General features: G+C 36.1%; 1 protein-coding gene across 2 annotated transcripts in view; it reads left to right on the top strand.

The window, feature by feature from the left end:
- Nucleotides 1-24,467, top strand: part of LOC129249788 (probable serine/threonine-protein kinase mps1) — an 88,848-nt gene that overhangs the window by 52,406 nt on the left and 11,975 nt on the right. For both annotated transcript variants that reach the window (XM_054889422.1, XM_054889420.1), the window contains exons 2-5: nucleotides 4,661-5,221; nucleotides 5,328-5,438; nucleotides 6,749-7,117; nucleotides 15,516-15,600. In XM_054889422.1, coding sequence (XP_054745397.1) covers nucleotides 4,661-5,221; nucleotides 5,328-5,438; nucleotides 6,749-7,117; nucleotides 15,516-15,600 — 1,126 coding nt within the window. The remainder of the gene's footprint in view (nucleotides 1-4,660; nucleotides 5,222-5,327; nucleotides 5,439-6,748; nucleotides 7,118-15,515; nucleotides 15,601-24,467) is intronic.

The following is a 24,467-nucleotide window of genomic DNA, read 5'->3' as shown; positions in this document are numbered from 1 at the left end:
TCTCCAATTGATAAAAGGTGCACAAAAGCATATGCATATTAGCAGCAAAGAAATGAACTTACTCTAAAATAAGAGTGCGGGTTTTTTGCAGACATTCAGCCTTCGCATGAAGCACAAAGTGCCAAACATTTAATATTGAAGAAATCACTGAAGCTTCTGCGAGTTGTGTTGATGTGCAGTATTGTCCATAACAACAGAGACCGATGTCTCAAATTTTTTAACCAAAATTTTTCAATCAATATGTACTTTTTATTTCAAAGCTTTAACACTTAGCACTCGACATTAATATAAGTATTCATATTCCAAATAATAAGTTACACTTCATACAAAAGGTCTAAAAAGGTATCTAAGTATATTACGGGGCAGTTTTGTTTACGCTTCATAATTCATAATTTTCGGCACAATGCAGTGCCCTTGAATGTGCGAGTTACATATATAGGGTTTTTCAGTAAGAGCGCTTCAACTTTTGAGCTTTTTTGAATAAAACACAAACGGTTTGACTTTTTTAACTAATTTTTTTTTTTTATTATCGAGTTTGAACATATACATTTAAGTATGAAATTCGATTTCTTTTGCATGACCACCGCGTGCACGTTTTACGAAGTCCAATCGTTGAACCCAATTTTCGACCACTCTTTTGCATAAATCGGCCGAAATTCCAGCAGTTTCGCGTTCAATATTGGCTCTGAGCTCACAAATCGTCGCCGGCTTGTTACTGTAGACCAATGACTTCACATAACCCCAAAACGGGACGGCTTGTTAAATGGACCGTAAAATGGCCGTAATGCTCTTAAAGTAGCAGCAACAGAACGATTATTTTCATAAAAAATTTGCACGATTTGCAATCGTTGCTCAAGTGTGTAGCGTTTCATTATAAAATGTATACTAATGAAGTTTACAAATGACAAGCGAAAAATAAAAAATAATGCGTCGTTCGCCCTCCCTATTAGAAAAAAGTTGAAGCGCACCTATTGAATAACCCATTACAAACAGTTACATTGATTTCAAAGCCAATGCACCTGATAAATTCGAAGAATTTTTAAATAAAATTGACAATAGCAGTAACCCAATAACAATTTCCGGAGAATAAACAAATTTTTTATTAAAACAGAGTCATCAATTTTATTAAACCAATGTAATTTGGCAAGTAAGAAAAACAGAATTGCAAAATATACCGAGTAGGCAAATATGTACACATAGGTAAGCTTTGATTGAACCTTAAGTGCAATAATAAAATCTGTATATATTGCACTTCCGCTCCCATACTGTAAATGCAATACTAAATAATATTAAAAAATTTATTTATTATTTTTCGGTCGCAATTCTGAGAAACGTAAATCGCGCGGACTCCTTTTTAGCGAATCGTGTGCGAACAACCGCATATGTATTGTAGATGTACCGTATTTTCCTGAAGGGTAAGGAGTAGGGGGCCCCAGCGAATGGTTGTTGTTCTTTATATGCCCTGTGTCAAGTGTGAGCAGAAGCTGTGTTCTGCGTTTGTTAGAATGGTGGTAGTTTGTATGTATACCCAGCAAGAAGAGTGGTGGTCATGTTACCCTGCACATGACCTGCACGCGTGGTCGTTAAACTGTCACTAGCCCCGCCCCTTTACAATCACTTTGTTAAGGCCGTTGGGAAAATTGTGCCAAATTTTTTGTGTACGTGTGATTTTTTATCCCTTTCATACATATGGATTCGTTTGCCAGTGCCAGTTTCATATAAACGTAGCGACGAACAAAATAACTTTTAGGCCAGCGGCGACAGCACAGCGCGATAGCCCAGCGGCTAGCAATGTGGGCTTCCGATCCGAAATCCTTGGTTCGAATCACAAAAAAAATTTTTTTTTTTTATACATTTATTTCATTTTGTTTTATGATATGTTTATGAGCAGATTTTTTTCATGGTAGAAATACACTCGGTGTTTTGCCATTGCCTGCTGATGGGCGACCGCTATTAAAAAATGTTTTTATTAATTTTGCTTTCACCGAGATTCGAACTGACGTTTTCTCTGTGAATTCTGAATAGCAGTCACGCACCAACCCACTCGGCTACGGCGTTTGTTTACTTTGACTGATTTAAAAATGAGGAAAAATATATGAATGAAATTTGCTTACTGCTTACATATTTGCCAAAGGTTGACAATTTGATTCTCGGCCTACTTTGATATCAAAAAGAGAGAAAAGATATCTTTTTGACTTATGGCTTTGACAGCCACTTGCCGTTTTTTTTGTTTTTTTTTTTCTATTGATGCAAAAATGAGAAAAAATATATGAATGAAGTTTGCTTACTGCTTACACCTTTTCCAAAGGGGACGGAGCATAAAAAAAAAGTCGATTTCCAAAGAAATACGAGTGCATATGTGTTTGTAACATATAAAAAAGTGTAATTGTGTTAGAGCTTCGGTCACGCAGGTTTTGCTGGGTATTTATACACATATGCGTGTATACGCGATTGGCTTCCCAGCAAAACCTGCGTGACCGAAACTCTAACACAATTATACTTTTTTGTATGTTACTAACACATATGCACTCGTATTTGTTTGGAAATCGACTTTTTTTTTTGATGCTCCGTCACCTTTGGAAAAGGTGTAAGCAGTAAGCAAACTTCATTCATATATTCTTTCTCATTTTTGCATCAATAGAAAAAAAAAACAAAAAAAACGGCAAGTGGCTGTCAAAGCCATAAGTCAAAAAGATATATTTTCTCTCTTTTTGATATCAAAGTAGGCCGAGAATCAAATTGTCAACCTTTGGCAAATGTGTAAGCAGTAAGCAAATTTCATTCATATATTTTTCCTCATTTTTGAATCAGTCAAAGTAAACAAACGCCGTAGCCGAGTGGGTTGGTGCGTGACTGCTATTCAGAATTCACAGAGAAAACGTCAGTTCGAATCTCGGTGAAAGCAAAATTAATAAAAACATTTTTTAATAGCGGTCGCCCATCAGCAGGCAATGGCAAAACACCGAGTGTATTTCTACCATGAAAAAAATCTGCTCATAAACATATCATAAAACAAAATAAAATAAATGTATAAAAAAAATTTTTTTTTTGTGATTCGAACCAAGGATTTCGGATCGAAAGCCCAGATTGTTAGCCGCTGGGCTATCGCGCTGCGCTGTCGGCGCTGGCCTAAAAGTTATTTTGTTCGTCGCTACGTTTATATGAAACTGTCACTGGCAAACGAATCCATATGTATGAAAAGGATAGAAAATCACACGTACACAAAGTTTTTGGCACGATTTTCCCAACGCTTTTAACAACGTGATTGTAAAGGGGCGTGGTTAGTGACAGTTTAACGGCCACGCGTGGCGGTTACGTGAAGGGTAACGTGACCGCCACTCTTCTTGCTGGGTTTCTAGGTGGATATTAGAATATTTTTTCATCAATATTTGTATGTGAGTAGTAGTTCAGATTTGACTGAAGAGATTAAATATAGGAATGCGTATTCATATGCATTACCTTTATGGCTGTTTTAAATATAAATCAGTTCAAAAGCAGTGTGAATAATAGCAATATTCTAAATAACAGATATTAGAAAAACCTCAATACACTATTTTAAATCAATTATAATTAAACCAAATACAAAAAATTAAATAAAAACATCGAACAATGAAAAGTGTGTACAGGACTTGAACCCGAGTCCAATACGGAACGATGTAGTACGCCTATGAAATGTCTTTCATGCTTGCGCTAATCTACAGTGGTTAATTTACCTTCCTAAATCGGTCATTTATTCGATTCGCTATTTTATATGCATACATTTTGCATTCGTTAAAAAATTGTATGCATATTTATACACATATGTATGTGTGTATGCGCGTTTGGCTTTCTGGAAGGATATTAGAATGATATTTTGTCATCAATATAGTTTGGATTTGATTGAAGAGATTAAATACACATGTATGTATATGCATATTTATATGTACATATTTCCTTTTTGATTGATTTATATAAAAATCAGATCATATCCAGTACGAACTAATATATTTTATACAGAAAAGAAATTTTCTAAATATCAAATTCAAAAAAACTTAAAACAGTATTTTAAAGCAATTATAATTAAATTAAACTCAACAATTTTACCAAACTGAATTGTAAAGAAGAAATAGTGCAGGGGAAAGGAAAAACGTATGACTATTCAGGACTTGAACCTGGATTAAATACGCGCCTCAAACACCATTCAAACAATACCGCCGACTTTAGCAACTGCGCCATGAATTGACTTCTTACGCACCTTTCCCAATCGCAAATTCATTCGCTTCGCTGTGAGCATGAAAACCGACGAATCCCTTACTACTGTGATGAAAAATCATATGAAATCCCTTAGTAGTGTAGTAAACACAGAAAAAAATCTGAATTCTTCTACTAGCGTGGTAAATATATGCAATCCCTCACTAGTGTGGTACGTTGAATTTGAAAATCCCTTACTATGAATCTACAAATTAGTACTCGAAAAAAGCTCATTTAACATTTGCTCCTTCTCATTCCATTAACATTCTCTGGTAACACAAAATATAAGCTGTAAATTTTTAACTTTACGCATACATTCACAAATAGCATACATACTACATACATGCATTCTTATTTTATAACTCTTTTGCACAATGTTCTGCACACCATCCTACGTTAACTTTGTTACGTTGTGGATTTCCAAATCAAGGAGGTTAAAAAAACTTTGGAATATAGCGATGCAGTTGAAGCCCCCTATGAGAAAGTCAAAATAGAAGATTGTTCTGATGACAGTGATCACATTGATGTGCCAACCATTGTTCAATTGCCGATCAAATACTCAAAGGCAGAAATGAAGACTGAAGCTAAGTCTGAGGATATTATTGAGGAAGTCGAGCTAGACAGCGATGAAGAGCAAGGCGAAAGTGATAGCGATGTGGTAGAAACGGTGAAAATAATGGATAAACCCGAAATTGCGGCAGTTGTTGAAGAAAACAATAATGAGAGGTCAACAATTTCATCTAGTGATGACAAATCAGTGGGGGTAGAGACAGCCTCCTCTACACTAATAACTATGAAAACGGCTGTAACGGATGTGAATTTGGTGGCAAGTTCCGAAGTAGGAGAACAGCAACAAGCAAAGGAGGAAAAAGAAAATGTGATAGATGAAGAAAATGAGGAAGAAGACATAAATAGCGGCGAGGAAACTCACTTGGGAGTCGAGGCTAAGGAGGAGCAAGTAACTACTGACCCCGGTGCAACAGAATTAAAAGTATTAACAACGCCCATAAAATAGATTAAAAACAATCTAATATAATCGAATTTCTTATTTCTTTTTACGATATTCTTTTTGAACTAAAACCGGAATCTCACAATAGCTAAAATTAAATGAAAATGCAGCAACAACGCGAAAAGTAGTTTTATGTGCTGCGCAACCGCTTATCGATGATACGCAACTTAACCAGCAGCAGCCACAGCATGTCCAAGGGGTATGTATGAAAATACTTGTTGTTTTACCGAGTTCCATATGTATACATGTACATATACAGTAGGTTCTGTTTTATGCGGTAGATACGTTCCGCAAGAAACAGCATAAAAAAAACAGCATAAAAAAAGCTACTAGTTCTATAGTAAAACTATAGATACGTTTAGTGCTAAAACCGCATAAATCTGAAATAATGTAATAAAATCGCATAAGAAAGGGCACTAGTCCCATATTATAACTATAGATACGTTCCATAGACCGCATGAATCTGAAATAATTAAATAAAATCGCTTAAACAAAATATTGTATTTTTGAAAATTATATCTTTATTTAAGAAACGTCAGAATCAAAAAATAAATTTAATTCAGAAATAGAATCAGACAATACCCACATGTTGAGCGTTCGTTTAGGATTTGGCGTAAAATCACTTTCGTCACTTGAGGAAATGTACACGTCTGATCTATATAGTTATGCAGGCGGTTCCATACTTATAGGGTTAGCATTTCTGATGTAATCTGTGATGAGTTTTTGCTTAGCTGGCTTAGAATCTTGTTTATATGTACAATTCCCGATAGGTCGACATGCATTTTGTAATTTAAAAAAAAACCGCACTATTTCAAAACCGCATAAAAAAAAGCCGCATAAAAACAGAACCTACTGTATATGTATAAATGTATGTCTGTTTAATTGCGTTGTGCTATCTTCATAATGTTTCATTCATTTAACGCATATTTTCGCAATCTTAAACCTCCTTATGGTTCAAAAAGTATAATCGCTCTTTACTTGAACAGCACCTATTATCAGGCTTTTTCCAATAACAGTCAAGGTTCGATATACGCTTGTCATCTCTAGTGAAGGTTATCACTTCGCGGAGTAGTTTTTGCCCTATTACAAATCTTAAAGCAATTTCTGAATCGCGGAGACATGAGCGATAGTTAGAGGTTAACTGGTGAAGTAGAGACGCCTTCCCTATTATAGACGGTTTTTGGAATATCAAAAATAACAGGAGCGCCACAAAAATTTGGGGAGTTTTTATGGCTTTACAACAATAAGTCTCGAGTAGATGAGTACTAGTGTGTTCTTCGATCATGAAGAAGTATTCGTAAATACTCTGTTATTGATATCAAGAAGCAACTTGTGGCATTTAAGTACATATATACATACCGAACTTTTAATTAAATTTGACAACTATTAGGCTTATTGATCTTTACTAGTAAAAGCAAAAAGTTTATGTTTTTGAATAAAGCAAATGTTCAGAGATTTTAGAAAATTTTTATAAGAAGTTAATACCACTATATAATTATGTATACACAGGAAAACTGGAATGAAACTATTAAGAATATCATTTCGGATGTCGGATCAAATATAGAGCAGGAAAATATTGCTATACTGAAGCAAAAGCAGAAGGAGTTGCTAGAAAAACAGCAAGAATTAGCACAGCAAATACGTCAACAACAATTAATTGCTCAACAATTAGCCGCTGAAAATCTAATCCACCAACAACAATTAGAGCAACAAAAACAACCAGAACAAGAAACACAAACTAATCATACTTCATTCCAACACCAGCCAACACTAATCACACCTTATCAGCCAAAAGGAAATATTTCGAAATATTCGACAATCGAGGAAACTAAAGATGAACATGGTTACACCCGAAAAACAGAAACTTACGAGTCAAAGGTATGCCACTCTTACACATTTAACAATGTACTATTATTTATATCAGCTGGAAGTCCCACCCATTGGTGTACTGTCTATGAAACTTCTAGAAATATTCATAAAAAAACATGTAAACCTAAATATTTATTTCTAGAAGTTTTTTTTTTTAAGAGAAATACCATATAAGGTTTGATTACAGCTTGCACAGATCTACAAGTATGATATCTATCAGTTATTTCCACAATTTCATCACACCTGATTTGCAACAATATTTTGGTATTTTTATTCAATGTTTAACAAAAATACTTTATACTACAACTACTTACAATCCCTTTCAAATATCAGAAATGTTAAAAATTAATAAATGAGAATATTTAAATTAAGCATCTAATTACTTTATTACACACGTAATGATTATTGCTTCATCAAAGACTTAATACATTTGAGAACTTTAATTTCATTCTTTTTCATGCTATTCTATTGACAGCGATCATGTTTTGTTCCTGTTAAAAATTTAACAGTGTAGAAAAACTGGAAAGAGATAGAAAATGTATCTTACTTTAAGACTTCTGCAATAGCTTATAGGTGCATTCTTTTGGAGATGGTATGTTACTTGGTTCTTTTTCTGGTGCAATATACTCATAACGGGTGATTTTTTAGCTATTATCTTTTTAAACAGTTGGTTTAAACAGCTGACGCACGTTTCGTGTTTTTTTTCACTGTCAAACATCTTCAGTTTGGTCTATAATTTAACCATGAATCGTCTTACAAACGAACAACGCTTGCAAATCATTGAATTTTATTATAAAAATTCGTGTTCTGTAGAGAAAGTTTATCGCGCGGTTCTTCCATTTTATGGTCAGTTTAATCGACCCACTGAAGTGGATATTCGAGCTATTGTGACTAAATTTACAACAAACACGCTTATGTAGAGTGCGAACTAAAGAAAATATCGCAACTGTATCGGCCAGTGTTAATGATGACCATCAATTATCGATTCGTCGCGGTTCGCAGCAATTGGGCCTCTGTTACTCAACAGCGTGGAAGATTTTCCGAAAGGATTTAGGTGTGAAGCCTTTCAAAATACAGCTGGTGCAAGAATTGAAGCCTAACGACCTACCGAAACACAGAATTTTTGGTGAATGGGCTCCTGGAAAGTTGGCCGAAGATCCACTTTTTTATCGAAAAATTGTCTTCAACGACCAAGCTCATTTTTGGATCAATGGGTACGTAAATAAGCAGAATTGTCGATTTTGGAGTGAAGATCAGCCAGAAGAATTGCAAGAGCTGCCAATGTATCCAGAAAAGGTCACAGTTTGGTGCGGTTTATGGGCTGGAGGTATCATTGGACCGTACTTCTGCAAAGATGCTGCGAATCGTAACGTAACTGTGAATGGTGAGCGCTACCGTGAAGTGATGTCCAATATTTTTTTTGCCCAAAATACAAGAACTTGACTTGCATGACATGTGGTGTCAGCAAGACGGTGCCACATGCCACACAGCACGCGTAACAATGGACTTGTTGAGAGGCGAGTTCGGTGAACATTTTATTTCACGTTCGGGACCTGTCAGTTGGCCACACAGATCGTGCGATATAACGCCTTTAGATTATTTTTTGTGGGGCTATGTTAAAGCTCATGTCTATTCAGACAAGCCTGCGTCAATTAACGCATTGGAAGACAACATTAAAACATTTATATGTGAGATACCGGCCGGAACATTGGAAAGAGTATGCCAAAATTGAACTAAGCGGATGGACGATTTGAAGCGCAGTCGCGGTCAACATTTGCATGAAATCATCTTCAAACACTAAATTAAATGGACTGTACTATCGATTTAAATACAAATTTCATGCATTTTTCTGAATTTTACGTGTGTTTTTTGAAAAACTTTGTTATAGCTCTTAAAAAATCACTTCGTACATGTATGCTGGTACGTTACATGGATTGCCAGGTTTATAAAATAATGGTTTTCAATAAAGGAATGGAATAAAATAAGCTTTGCGCGAGGTAGTAACTAAATTCTTCTTTATTTGATGTGATTATGCATGCCATTATGCCCGGATTACAACATTGTTCAAATATCCGCCCCAGTGTCGCATGTTTTAGCTGCATAAAAATAAATTCGGCTGAATTTATGCAATGGCCTGGGTTATATTGATTTATCCCGCGATTGCGACTTATAAGTATAGACATATAGCTTTAGAAAATCCCCTCCAGGTAAAGTTTGGCGGAGTCAAATTTGTGACGTTATCTCTGTGAGAAATACGCGTATTCTCCAATCGTTCATGATGAAGTTTCATCATGTGCATGTGTGCCAAATCGTGTAACTTTCCGTAGTCATTTGGCACCCGTGGCTGAATAATAAACAACACAATTTACAAACGCAGACAAAATAGCATGGTCCCGACAGCTTGTCACATCTACACCATTACGCAATTATTAGTTACGCCCTTTACATGGTTAGAGTACCTGACTTTAGGTTTTTCTGACGGGTAATTAAGGGTGACACTCAGAAAGTAATTTTTGTGTCTCACATGCCCTAAAACGTTCGGACAAGGCAAGAAGAAGACGCGACATAAAATTTTTAAATCTTATTGTTTGGAAAAGTGCAGGATCGATTATTGAGGGAGGGAGACGCCATTTCAAGAAGAGGAAAATAGAGGCAAAAAGAGGTGAATGTAAATGGGCCTGCCAACTTACGTCCCAGGTACACTTAGTAATTGTAGAAGCACTTCTCATCGCTGTTGATAAAAATATTGGTGCAGCGTATAAAGAACAGGAACCCAGGCCATACATAGGGCGACAGCTCATATCCGCCTTAAAACCGACAAGTTCCTTGAACTCCACGGATGAGCTTTTCAAAGCCAGTGGCGAAGAGCTGTGTACTCCGTAAAATTTTACTAGCAACATTGATTGTCAAAGGAGAAGAAATTTCAAAATGAAAATTGAACAATTGTAAGCAAATAAATTTATAAGCATTGCCCAGAAGCAATTGGCAAATTTTGATAAGAGAAGTGTTGTTCAAGATAATAATATGTCTAATTGCCAATGGACAATACAGCAAATCACAATGCAACTGGTTATGGTTACGGCGAAAAACCAAAATTCAATTGGTCTCTACGGTAATGGTTATACTACCGAATTATGGTATTTCACCTATAACCGATTAGTGTTGCCCATATGTTGGTTCGATCAGTAAATTTATGGCGTTATGGTTATGACACCTCTACTTTGGGACTAAACTACTCATGAGCCGTATTCCCACCTACACATTGTTATATATTTACATGTACGTACACACGCACATAAAAGATGCGGTGCATATACAGGGTGGGCCATGTAGGGTTTGCTTTTTGAACCACCTATTTTTTTGAGAATGGTAACACAAATGATATGTCAAATGTGTTTATAATTTACTTAAAGGTTTGACATTTACGAAATGGGACGCTATACGCTTGAGCAAAATTGGGAAATATTGAAAATCTATTTCCAAAGTGGTGAGTCTTCTACTCAAACTGTGAGAAATTTGAAAAAAAAAATTCCAAAAAAAAAAGATTTGCCAAGAAGACAGTTTGTGGATCAATTGATCAATGGATAAAACAACACGTGAACGAGCTCCTACAGTGCGTACACCCGAAAACATTGCTGCTGTAGCAGAAAATGTGCGTGAACATCCAACAACCTCAACTCGTCATCGTTCTCAAGAATTGAACATTTTACGCACTTCTTTAAGGAGAATTTTGCATAAAGACCTGAAAAGTTTGAAAAAATATTAATCATTAATCATTTATAGCCGATTCAAAAAGCAAATTTTTCATGGCCCACCCTATATATGTATGTATGAGTATGTGAAACAGTAGCTGAATTTTTTTGCATCCGACTGTCTGATTTGACGAATAACGAGGAAAGCAACAACACAAAATAACCTACTTGAGTTGATATAAGTTACAAGAGCTTAACTATATGTATATGCCACCTTATTAATAGGTCAGAATAAAAAAATATACATATGCACATATGTATTTACCAATAATTTTTTTAGAATTAAATAAATATATGAACATATGTTATTCAAAATTACTCATTTAGTTGTGTTTTTCGTTCAGAGATTTTTCAAGCACATCAAATATTTTGACAGATGACAACCGTGTAAAATATAAGCGGTTTTGAGTATTATTTTCACACATTTTGAGCATTAAAATCACACGTATTCAAGTGCCTCAATAAATGTGTTCACATTGACATTACGAATGTGATAGAAATTTTACTCTGAGCATTGCCGAATATTTCCGTCATATGATCATATGATCGGTCAAATAACTGTTACTGTTCTTACCCTATAATACGTACATGTACCTGTGTGCTTCAGCTTAAAATTAAACACCATACATATGTACATAGTTATATGTATGGATACATACTATACATACCCTATAATAAATCGGACTAGTTCAAAACTATTCTCCAAATCAATTCCGCATAATTTTTTCCCACTTGTATGCGGATGTGTACTTGTATAACTGTATGCAATAGCTGAATCACATTTCGTTGGTTTTAGGAGAGATGGGGAAATTTGACTTTTTCGAATTTAATTAACTATTAATTACTATTTATCATTTTAATTGAAAACTAAGCTATTCAATTTACATACCGTCGAGCTAAAAAAAATTGTCTGGCTGTTCTGCATTTTGATTGCGGAATATTTGCTTTGAATCGAAATTATCGAAATTTTATAAGGCCCGGAACAGAATCGTAGCGGGATAGCGGGCAACGAGTTGACGGGTAGTGATCAGCTGATCCACTTCCGTCGGAAAATTCGGTCGGTTAAACACAATTGCGACGGGCCGCTTTTCAACTGACATTTTGTAGTTATAATAAAACTAATTTTGTAGTGAAATATTTTCATTTGCTATATTTCTGAGGCTACTCGTTGAAGCTCAGTGTTACAAAAAAATAACTTCTTTCCACTTAAGTGATAATTTGCAGGGTTTCTTGTGCGAATCGAATATTATTTGATTGGTATTGGCCTGCTGTTGCTTATAAATAAATAAATTGTCATCAAGTAAATTGTCAAACCCTGAGTCTTCAACCCGACGGCAGAAAATCCGTCCCCGCTGCAATTCTATTAGACATTCATCAAACCGAACCTAGGATCTTCCAAAGAGTAATGCATGTAATTTTTATTGGAGCTATCGAAAAAGGATGCGTTTTATCCCTTTTTAACACTTTCTAGATCATCGCTGTGTAGAATTTCACATGTAGAATTTCACGCTCATGTAGAAAAAATAGGAGCCGCCAACTAGGCATAAATCTCAATTTACCGGAAGCACACCATTCGGTGCTGGTAATATTCAATGCAATGATAGAGTTAATTTGAAATTGACACAATTTTTCAAACTGTATTCAGCAAAACCTGCGTGACCGAAACTCTAACACAATTACACTTTTTTGTATGTTACAAACACATATGCACTCGTATTTGCTTGAAAATCGACTTTTTTTTTTTGGTTCTCCGTCACCTTTGGAAAATGTGTAAGCAGTAAGCAAACTTTATTCAAATAGTTTTTCTCATTTTTGCATCAGTAAAAATAAACAAACGCCGTAGCCGAATGGGTTGGTGCGTGACTACCATTCAGAATTCACAGAGAGAACGTCAGTTCGAATCTCGGTGAAAACACCAAAATTAAGGAAAACTATTTTTCTAATAGCGCTCACCCCTCAGCAGGCAATGGCAAAACACCGAGTGTATTTCTGCCATGAAAAAAACACCTTATAAACATATTATAAAACAAAATAAAATAAATGTATAAAAAAAAATCTTTTTTTGTGATTCGAACCCAGGACTTTGGATAGGAAGCCCACATTGTTAGGCGCTCGGCTATCACGCTATGCTGTCAGCACTGCGCTGAAAGTTATTTTGTTTGTTGCTACGTTTATATGTAACTGGCACTGAAACAAATCCATATGTATGAAAGGGATAGAAAATCACACGTTCACAAAAATTTTCGCACGATTTTCCCAACGCTCTTAACAAAGTGATTGTAATGAGCAATGTTCGGTGACCGTTTAACGTGACCGGGACTCTTCTTGCTGGGCAGATATACATATAAATGTTTGTGTAGATGTGTCCGTGCAAAAACACATTCGCTTACAAACCCGAATACGTTTACCCAACAAGACAGCTGACTATCATATAAGCACTCATATTATCATCATCACTATCCTCATCCAACTACACATATTTGTTCTAGCCATGGGAAAGTTCTGATAGTTTCCCCTTGTCAGTGTGATATTCTACCTCTCTTTTACCAATAGCAATTTCTTATAACTGAAAAATGTATCTACTATGCTCTAAAGGCAAGGCAAATTCTCATTTTTGTTCTCAACAAGTAATTAGCACTGATGGGTCAAACTATTAATTTTCTTCATAAAAATGTAATCAGCACAAACTCCTCAATAACTTATCATTTTCGTTAAAAAGTATTCAGACTGAGGAGTTTCGTTAAAATGTTTTATTTAGAAATTAAAAAATTTGTATTTTACGGAGATCTGAACACACGAATTTTCAACTTTTAGCTAAGCATTTACCCATTCGGCTATAGTGACCTTACAACAACAACAGTCAAATTTCACACTAGAACTTTTTTCAGAGCAGCCACATTATAAGCATACAAATGAGTTGCCTTGGCGTTTAAAATACAGTAGATATATTTTTAACTTATATGAAATTACTATTGGTAAAAGAGAGATAGAATTCACACCGAACAGGGGAAAAGAATATCAAATGAAATATTTGACTTTCCCATTAAAAAATGTTGTACCTACACCTATGTGTATATGCTATTCTGATAATGCGCATGTATTAGAGACTAATAAAATACTTGAAAATGTGTTGGAATTTTTGTCAAAAGTGCTCAGCACTGTCTTGTAGGGTATAATATCGGTCATACATACATATATACATATGTACATTTGAACATTTATTTATTTGTGGCACCAACGCATGCTCATTCTTCGTTCTTTGCCAATTTCCTAAATATAATCACAAAATGTAATGTAGCATTTGCATGGTCACTCACGAGCAGAAGATCGTGCATTCTGTCGATTAAAATGACGCTAATATGGATATTAAATTTTAGATTTTTTCGTAATACATAAGAATTGAAACGAAAAATCATCGTGCATGACATCAAAAAGTTAACTATAAGATGAACGAGAAAAGTATAATTACATACAACATAAATAGTTATGTCGTCGACGAAAGCGAAGATCAGGAGGAGAGCTTTCAAGTCAGCAATAAATTGTCAAAATCATTATTAATGGGAAACTGCGTGGTGGAAAAGAAGCGTGGCTTCAAACCTAGTGACCGAATAAATCCCGCTAAGAAACAATTTCTCATAGAACTGAGCAAACAAATATGGCAAAAAAATGATGTGAGTGAAATTCGCAAAAATAGAATATGAAGAATGTGAGGGCTGATACATAGTTGATATAATCAAATGTATGCATGCATATGGATATACGTACATAGATATGTATGTACATAAATATGTATAAGCGTATATGCAAAGATGCGAAACATGTATTAGACGTACATTGTAAACAAGAAATATGATATAAATATGTGTTTGCCTAGTGATCGATAAATGCCATATTAATTTGATTATAGTAATTATTTTATGCATTGCCTTTTGAAGTTCTATTGGCATTGACCTTGGCTAGAGACCTCGTTAAACGCATACAGAATGCATCTAATAAAACAAAAACGAACAGTGCTCAAGCAGCAGCTATGGCAGTATTAGCATAGCAACAGAAGCGAGAGGAGTATCTGTAGATACAATACAAATGAATAATTTGGCTCCGGTTGATTTCAAGTTCTTTACTACTACTCGAAATGCAGAGAGCACTTAAAATATTTTGTGGCTATGGTTTTGAGCTACTAGCAGTAACGTAGCTTGGCAAAACGTAGCGAGAGCAAAAATGAGAACTAGGAAATAGCGGAGCAATTTTAATCCCTGATTACAAGTAATATATGTATTGAGAAAGCATACTCGTTTTTTTAGTGACATTATAATGACGATTTTATGGTGACAGTTCTTGAATGACACAAATTTATATATAACACTACCTTTGAGAAAGCCCTAAAAAAAGGCAAAGAAGTGCTTGCTGTTGACTATGAGTTTAATTGCCCAAAATATGTTTTTTACTCAATTATGCAAGTATTGTTTTCAGTACTTGCCTTCGAATCATTTTATACTCGTATATTTACCAAATGTCTTATTTTTACATACATACAAGGGCTTGTACATATGTTTATTTCAAATATTTCTTTCTTCCTAATTTTGGCTATATCAACTTTTTAAAATGGAATATTATTTCAACTTTGGGTTCCTTCAACTATTAAACTTGGAATTCAGGAGTCTTCAAATGCTACGAAACATATTGACTTGCACAAGATCTTCACTCCAGCAACAGATGCTGAAGAGATTTTGCCGAGAAATAGTAAGTAATTTAAGAATAAAGTATATACACTCAGAGCAAGAAATAAAAAGGTGATACGTTTTTTAAGTAATATACGAGTATAATTTATTTTTAATATTCTATGCTATTCTAGCTTAAACCAGCTCTTAAAGAAGGAATATCCTAGATATATGTACATACATATCTATATTTCTTTATATGCTTATGCAAACATTTACAGGGTGTTCAGTGGCAGAACTAGGTTTTAAATTTAATTTTTCTTCATAATCGCTGAGGCAAGTTCGGTAGAAAGCAGTTCAAAATTGAAATAACAAAAAGATAAACCGTTTTAGTGACATACCTTGGCCACCCAGGTCGACCGATTTGACTCTTATGGACTTTGTTGTGAGTGTACTTCAAAAGTAAAGTTTGTGACACAAACCCAGCGACCATCTCAGCACTAAAAGGGAATATCGCTCACGATGTTAAAGGCATCCCGACATAACTTTTGCAGCGAGTGGCACCGATTACAGAAGCGAGATTCCAAGAATATATCCGACGTAACGGTCAACATTTAGAGGAAGAAATAAAATCCGCACTTGGCTTCTTTGAAATAGATATTAAAATAAACGTTTGTTACTAGGCATTCTTTTTTAATTTAGCCCTAAATTCCTTATTTTGCCTCCGGGCACATTATAGTAAACTACTTCATCATGCATCAAAATCTTCTCACAATAGTATAATAAAATAAAAGGGTTGACCAATAACTAACCATATCTGACGACAGGGGTTTTGCTAAGGGTTTTGCATATTAAAGTCTTGCGTGATCTGAATCTCGGTACCATACCAAATTTAACACTGATTCATTGGTTGGAAATATCGATTAACGATTATGTAATAGAAGAAAATTAAAACTTTAAATATTGTATCAACGAACCAAACAGGTCTCGAAGAGAATTACGAAGAATAAAAAAATGAAAAATTTGGTTACTCGAAATAGTCCAGCGGTGTTATCTCGCACGATCTTGGAGGCCACGCCACAAGTCCACGGCGCGAGATAATGCGCTCACCAAAAGTTTCTTTCAATAAATCGATTGTTGCGTTGGCTGTATGGCATGTAGCGCCGTCTTGTTGGAACCAAAGGTCGTCCACATCAACATCGTCCAATTCAGGCACGAAAAAGTCATTAATCATGGCTCTATAGCGCTCTCCATTGACTGTAACATTATGGCCGGCTTCATTTTTAAAGAAATATGAACCAATGATTCCCTCTGCCCATAGAGCACACCAAACAGTGACTTTTTGAGGATGTAACGGCGTCTCAGCAATGGCTTGTGGATTATGTTCACTCCAAATGCGACAATTTGCTTATTGACATACCCATTCAACCAAAAGTGAGCTTCATCGCTGAACAAAAACCATTATTTTCGAACTGCGCGAACCGAACCATTATTTTCGTAATAAATTTGCACGATTTGCAAACGTTGTTCAGGTGTAAGTCTATTCATTATGAAATGGCAAACCAAACTGAGCATAAATCAAGTGACAGCTGTCAAAAAGACCATCTACGAAAAAAAGAGTGCCAACTTGAAAACCTAACCTCTAAAAAAACACCCTTTAGTAGCATCTTGAAGCAGATCTACCCTTCCTTCTCTGTTCTTCGCACTGATGTCTCCATCCGCAAACTGAGATTTGAGGCTTTTGCTAGGGCTATCTTTCCGAGCAGGCAAGACTGGAAGAAGGGGAGAGTTGGCACGGATATGGGTACCTCTGCTTTCACTGACGGATCCAACATGGAATCTGGAGTGGGAGCGGGGGTTTTCTCTAAATCAGTCAACATTTCGGTCTCCTTTAAACTGCCAGAAACGAGCAGCGTTTTTCCAGCACAGTTCTTTGCGATCCTGCAGGCATGCAAAATGCTTCGGGATCGCTGTTGGGAGGGAGACATTAATATTTTTTCCGATAGCCAAGCTGCGATCAAGGCCCTGTCGTGGTCGTATTGCAGCTCTCTCCTGGTGAACTCCTGTAAGGAGGAGCTCAAACATCTCGAACGAGCTGGAAACATTTCCCTTATCTGGGTTCCTGGGCACAGGATTATAGAGGGAAATGAAATTGTCGACGAGCTTGCCAGGAAGGGGTCGACAGAACCGGTTTCAGTTGTCCCCCTCTCAGACATCGGTGTCCCTTTGTCCGTTGTTAAAGGGAAACTACACTTTTTTTCTAAAAAAAAACACTATGGCCCCAATACGATAGAAACAGAACGCTTAAGGTGATGGGAATCCCCCGCCATTCCATTTCGAAACTCATTGTGGAGTTCACTGGTCATTGGGGGATCGGTACTCATGCGGAGAAGCTTGGAATTCCGTACAATCCCTATTGCAGAAGCTGTGGAGATCCTGCAGAGAAAGATACTGTTGAACACTTTCTCTGCAAATGTCCGGCTCTGGCGGCTACGCGCTTGAGATTTCTTAGTGTGCCCTTTGGGGATGACTTGAAGAAATTCTCCAGCCTAGATCCCTTTTCTCTCCTCCACTACATTAACCGCACTGGATGGCTGTAGAAGATTTCTCTTCCCAAAAAATTTTTCTTTGCACTGGTAGTGATCTACATTATGGTATTAAAACGGCATGTAAGTGCTACTTGAAGTGTGTCTGCGGTACTCTTGCCATTTTACCTACCTACCTACAGATCATTCTAATCTAATCAGTCTAACAAAAAAACAAAACAAATTCAAATTTCGAACCCTGTACAAGGCTTAGAAAAAAAGATACATTTTCATCAAAATCTAAAATATTTTAGTCAGACTTGAAATGAGTGACAGAAACGACCAAAAAATATTTACATATATTTTATAAATAAAAATATAAAAACTATGGCAAGAGGAAACGTTTACGAGATTTCCTTTCCAGACGAAATTGACTTTTAAATGCAGTTCTTGATTGCCTATGACGTTGATTCCAAATCCAATTTCGCCTGTTCAAACCCAGATTTTGCAGCATTTCTTGCAGTCATTAGAAACTGAGTCCGTCGGCATTGTTGAGTCTCTTCCAACTTATCTAAAAAACTAATAACAAAGCAGATGTTATTAGGGAAAGGCAGCAACAAACATGTAAGTGGTCTTCAAGTGCTAACGAAATTCATATAGAGAATGAAGGAGCTCAAAGCAGAAATTGCACATCAGGAACGGGTGCACAAGAGGAAAGAGAAGTATTCGGAACAGCTGAATGCTTTGAATTGCCAAATTTTGCGGTTGAAAATCAGGCAGCAAGAAATGTTAGCATTAGATGTTGATATCTGGTATTTAAATACATTTTGTTTTGAAATCTATTTACTTTTGTTTCGCAATATTTTAGCTAAGTACTGAAAACTGGAGTTATGATTAAACAATAAATGGAGCTTCCAGGGTTTTCGGATTATTATTTGTTATTGGCGCAGTAACCATCATTCTGGCGGGGCTTGTTTATTCCTCACTCGATTCGACCAGGTTGATCTATTGTGCGCCCCTAATTATATACTTAGTATACCGAGGAATCAAACCAACTCCTAAAGAGGGAGCAATTGTAGGTCGTCCTCTTCTAGTAGGTACGAGCCCAGAATTCTGTGTCTCCTGTGGCCTTATGCCTCACAGTTGGTGATTAAGTGTTGCATGGACTCGTCTTCATCACAGTAAGACTTGCATGATCTTATGCTAGATAACCCTATTGTGTTTAAGTGTTTATTACAGGCAAAGTGACCTGCGGGGCACCCACAGAGTAATCTGAGTCCCTTTTTTTCTAGGGTTAGAGCAGATTGGTCTCTGTTGGCATTGAAGTTCAAAAACTTGTGGAGTGATTAAGACCGCTTGTGCCATTCTAGTGTTCCCTGATTTTTGTTTGGATCAATTTTTTGGTTTCTTGTTTCTGCCTTCCGTTTCCTTCGTGTCCCTCATGTCCTGGTATCCAAATCAGTGAGACCTGATTATGAGTGGACAGTTTGTTGAGTGCATTGTTACACTCTATTAGGTTTTGAATGTGAAGCTATTCAAAGCTTTGATAACCACCACACCAAAGCCCCAATAGATCTTACCCTTTAGGTGTAGATCCAGAAGGTCATTTTAGGGTTCTGACCCCAGGATTTACCCAAGAGTTGTTGTGTTGTTCAAAGATTTTTCATTGCCTTTTTTATTACTGAGTTGAGGTGGGCCTCCCACCTGAGTTTTTTATAATTCCTGGATATTTAACCTCTTTTTTTAGAGGTACCTCTATCCATTTATACCGAGAGTGAGTATATTTAGAACTCTTTTCCTGGTAAATGTGATAATAGTGGTTTTAGAAGGGCTGATTGATAATCCCTCTTTTCTACATCACTCTCAGGTTATATTTAAGGCATCCTGCTCTAAGACCCTTCGTGGTTTCCTTTAATTATTATATTATTAGTTTTATACCCTATATTGTTAAGGTTTTGCACCAAATCGTCAGCGAGGATAGACCAGAGCAATGGCTATAGTACCTTGTGGACCTTTTACGGCTGTAACACTAAGGATATCTTGCCCCAGAGAGGCTGTGATTCTCCTTTAGTTTAGCATGTTGCTTACCCATTTGACAATTGCTGGATCGACTCTCCTATTGGAGAGGGCCAGTTCTTTTGATTGAACATTCGCGTTATCAAATGCACCCTCAATGTTCATATAAAACAGAGGCTAGAGGTGAAACTTAGTTCTCCACCTGATCTTTTTAACGTAGAGGATGCCTCCCTGTTTCTCTATCAGTATCTGAATGTATTGCATGAAATACTTTAATATATAATATTTTCACGCACTCGTACGACATGACCCAAAGGAGTCTTTATTCCCTGCACTATGTGTAGGTATATATATGTGGTCGCAAAACCTTCCAAAGGCGGCTTCAACAAGTGCTGTCATTGTCAAAGCTGCTATGTTATACAATCAGTCGGGCATGAACATCATAAGGTACTTATAGATTATGTTTTTGTTGATCGAGAAATGTCTTCACTTTTCAAAAAATATCCATGAGGATGACGCCGTTCGCATCACAAAAAATCGTCGCCATGACCTTGGAGACCATGGGAGAAATCCATTGGTTTGATTATTGCTTAGTTTCTGGTGTGTAATGATGAATCCAAGTTTCATAAACGGTGACAACTCGACGCAAAAATTCCTTCACATCTCGCTTAAATTACTCCAAGCACTCTTCGAAGTTAACAGCCGCGTCCGCTCTTACGACAATTTTTTCATCGCAAAAATATCATGTAAAATATTAATTGCCACTCCGGTCGACACACCTATGGCCTCTGTTACTTCGCACACTTTCGTTCGTCGATCAGCAAAAATCATGTCGTGGACTTTTTGAATGATTTGTTCGGTAACCACGTCGGGCGTCCTGGTCGCTCCTCATCAAAAGCGGATGTTCGCCCACGTTTAAATTTGTTGAACCAATATCTGACTGTGATCAAAGATGGCGAAGCGTCCCCATAGGCAGCACCCAACTTTGCTTTTATCTCCTCGCATTTTTTCCATCCAAAACCCTAAAGCGAAATACCGAACGATACTGCTCTTTTTCCATCTTAGCGAAAATCACAAAACACGTCTTACTCGAATAGCTGCCAAATCCAAACTAACCTATCAATCAGTCTGAAATTTGTTTTGCCGTCGTTTGATAGATGATACCACAAGCTGCTAATACCAACTTTTCTCAAGAACGCCCTCGTATTGTAACGAAATGTAGAACTAACGGCCTCAATTAATATTATGAACATATACCCGCTATAGTAAGTAGCATTGAACCAGAGAATGTTAATGCAATGAGAAGGTGCAAATGTTACTGTGAGCTTTTTTTAGTATATTACAATTGAGATTTGAAAGATTTGGGAATTTAGCACACCGAGTTTATAGACACCTCACTGACTTTTTCCCACACAAACATTAGAAGCACCACACATCTTTCACCTCAACACACAACACATTTCTCACCTCGACATTAAACCAATTAAATTTTTACTATTTTCGTATTTTTGAAATAATAAGCGAGTACGTAAAATTTATTACATAATTTTTTTTTCAATTACATTAAAAAAAAAACGAATTTAAATAAAAAAAGAATTAATAAAAAAAGTTTGCGCCGGGAATTGAAATCGAGTCTAACATGCGGCGAGGAAAAATAGGCGGTGCATTTATTTCTTCGACTGCTTATTTTTTTACCATTTTGTTACTTTGGAAAAGATAAGCGGATACATAAAATTTATTACAATTTTTTTACGATTACATTAAAAAAATAAATAAATTTAAAAACGAAAAAAAAAAAATTTGCGCCGAGAATTGATGGCGAGTCACGTGGGGAGGATAAATACGAGCGTTTATTTCTGCGCCTGCGTTGTGAACAAAAGGTTTGTGATGTCTACGTAGATATGTATGCGCGCGACGCGAATAAGTTTTAATAAATTCTGAAAGTAATTCATGAAGTTTTTCATTACATACATTCATACTCTATATGTACATAAATGGTATATGACAATATACATAATATGTATGTACATGTCAATAGGAGGTATTTGCATTCAGAAAAAAAGAACGGTTTAAGATAAATCAACGCTTATTTTATATTGTATGTCAATTTATAGTTTATGTATTCGACAGCATTTACATACATATGTAGGTATGTACATTTGTATATGAAAAACAATAATGCACAAGCGCAAGACCATCATCTTCCTTTCATACATATGTACATATGCATGTATGCCCAAATAACCTTGGCTTATGTATGTACACTTGTCACAGCACATCACATTCTTACAAGTAATCAAATACACATACGCACTAGTGAACGAGTTTCTTCCTAACAAGTGCAAAAACAATTCTGCTCTATGTATGTATATATACCCACTTTATGTCCTAGCATATATACATCCATATATACCTACTTGCCTTCTAAACTTCCTATAAAATAATTGTATTCATATGTTACTACATCCATGCACTTCTTGCTTCCGTGTACTTTTGTCTTTCACCAGTCGATATTCCTAATATTGTACTTACAAAAACACAATACTTTGATAGACGCAAAAGCAACAGCAAGCGCAACACGATGGCCGCTTTGCCACCACACATTCTAAAATGCTCTAGAACACAACAAAAACACATACCTCACATGCGCATGTCGCCCAAAGCTAAAATCTAAGCCTAGCGACTACAAAAACAAAATACATTCGTAGACGCAGTCGCAGCGGCCATGATTCTATCAGCGACTGCGCTGAACAATTTAGAAGAAAAACAAAAAGTTCATTCATAAGTTAGAGCTCATATTTCAATTTCATTCATAAAACGAGCCGCCCATATGCCAATTTTCGCGACCGTTCGAAAATAGTCAATATTGGAATATTTCGCGTGGAATTATTTGCCAATATTTGATAAATCTTGAATTTTTGTCATGTCGAGTGGCCGCGGCTCCGTATGTATGTATGCACCCTTATATGTATGTAAATATGTCTTCTAACTGTTCGACAGTCGCGAGTTAATGCGACTTAGATTCCTTGAACAAATCGAGCGAATCACACATTTCTATCCGCAAAGCCGCATATATGTACCCTATGATCAGAAAGTACCGGGAATGTTTAAACAAAACATAACAGAGTTAAATTTCAGGCAAATTTATATTATCTCCTTCAAAATATGACCGGTCTGAAGCAACACACATGTGCCAACGTTTAACCCAGTCCTCCAAACACCCTCGGCAGGCCGACATGGCCTTCAGCTCCTTCTCTTTGATCTTTTTGATCGGTGCGAGGCACGTTATCATCTCGCAAAATCCAAGAATTGTTTGCTCACATTTCCGGCCGCTCGCAACATACAGCATCTCTCAAAGGCTTCAAAACGGATGAATAATATTCTTTATTGACTGTCTGGCCCGATGGAAGGTACTCATGGTGCACTACGCCTTGGCAATCGAAGAAAACAGTCAACATCACCTTTCCGGTTCTTTTTGCTCATAGGATATACATATCTCATCTTTTCACTGACGGACAAGAAGACGGTCGCAGTTGTTGTTTTTTGTATGCATACATTTTGCGTTCGTTGAAGGTTTGTATATATTTATATATATTTATTTACATATGCGTGTATGCGCGTTTGGCTTTCTGGATGCATCCATGGATATTAGAATATTTTCTCATCAATATGTGTATGTAAGTAGTTCAGATTTGACTGAAGAGATTAAATATAGGAATGCATATTCATATGATTGCCTTTATGGCTGTTTTACATATACATAAATCAATTCAAAAGAAGTATGAATATATTATATAGAAAAAAAATTTCTAAATAACAGGTATTAGAAAAACCTGAATACACTATTTTAAATCAATTCTAATTAAACCAAATACAAAAAAATTAAATAAAAATATCGAACAAAGAAAAGTGTGTACAGGACTTGAACCTGAGTCAAATATGGGACGATGTACTGCATATACGACACGTCTTTCACGATTGCGCTAAACTATAATTACTAATGAAATTTTCTAAATCACTCATTTATTCGATTCGCAGTTTTATATGCACATATTCTGCGTTAGTTGAAACCCAGCAAAACCTGCGTGACCGAAACTCTAACACAATTACACTTTTTTGTATGTTACAAACACATATGCACTCGTATTTGTTTGAAAATCGACTTTTTTTTTATTCTCCGTCACCTTTGGAAAATGTGTAAGCAGTAAGCAAATTTCATTTATATATTTTTTCTCAGTTTTGCATCAATAGAAAAAGAAACAAAAAAAACGGCAAGTGGCTGTCAAAGCAATAAGTCAAAAAGATATCTTTTCTCTCTTTTTGATATCAAAGTAGGCCGAGAATCAAATTGTCAACCTTTGGCAAATGTGTAAGCAGTAAGCAAACTTCATTCATATATTTTTCCTCA

The sequence above is a fragment of the Anastrepha obliqua genome, chromosome 6, assembly GCF_027943255.1.
Source record: "Anastrepha obliqua isolate idAnaObli1 chromosome 6, idAnaObli1_1.0, whole genome shotgun sequence".
NCBI classification, from domain to species: Eukaryota; Metazoa; Arthropoda; class Insecta; order Diptera; family Tephritidae; genus Anastrepha; species Anastrepha obliqua.
Note: the sequence above shows the minus strand (reverse complement) of the source record. Positions and strands in the feature narration are given on the sequence as shown.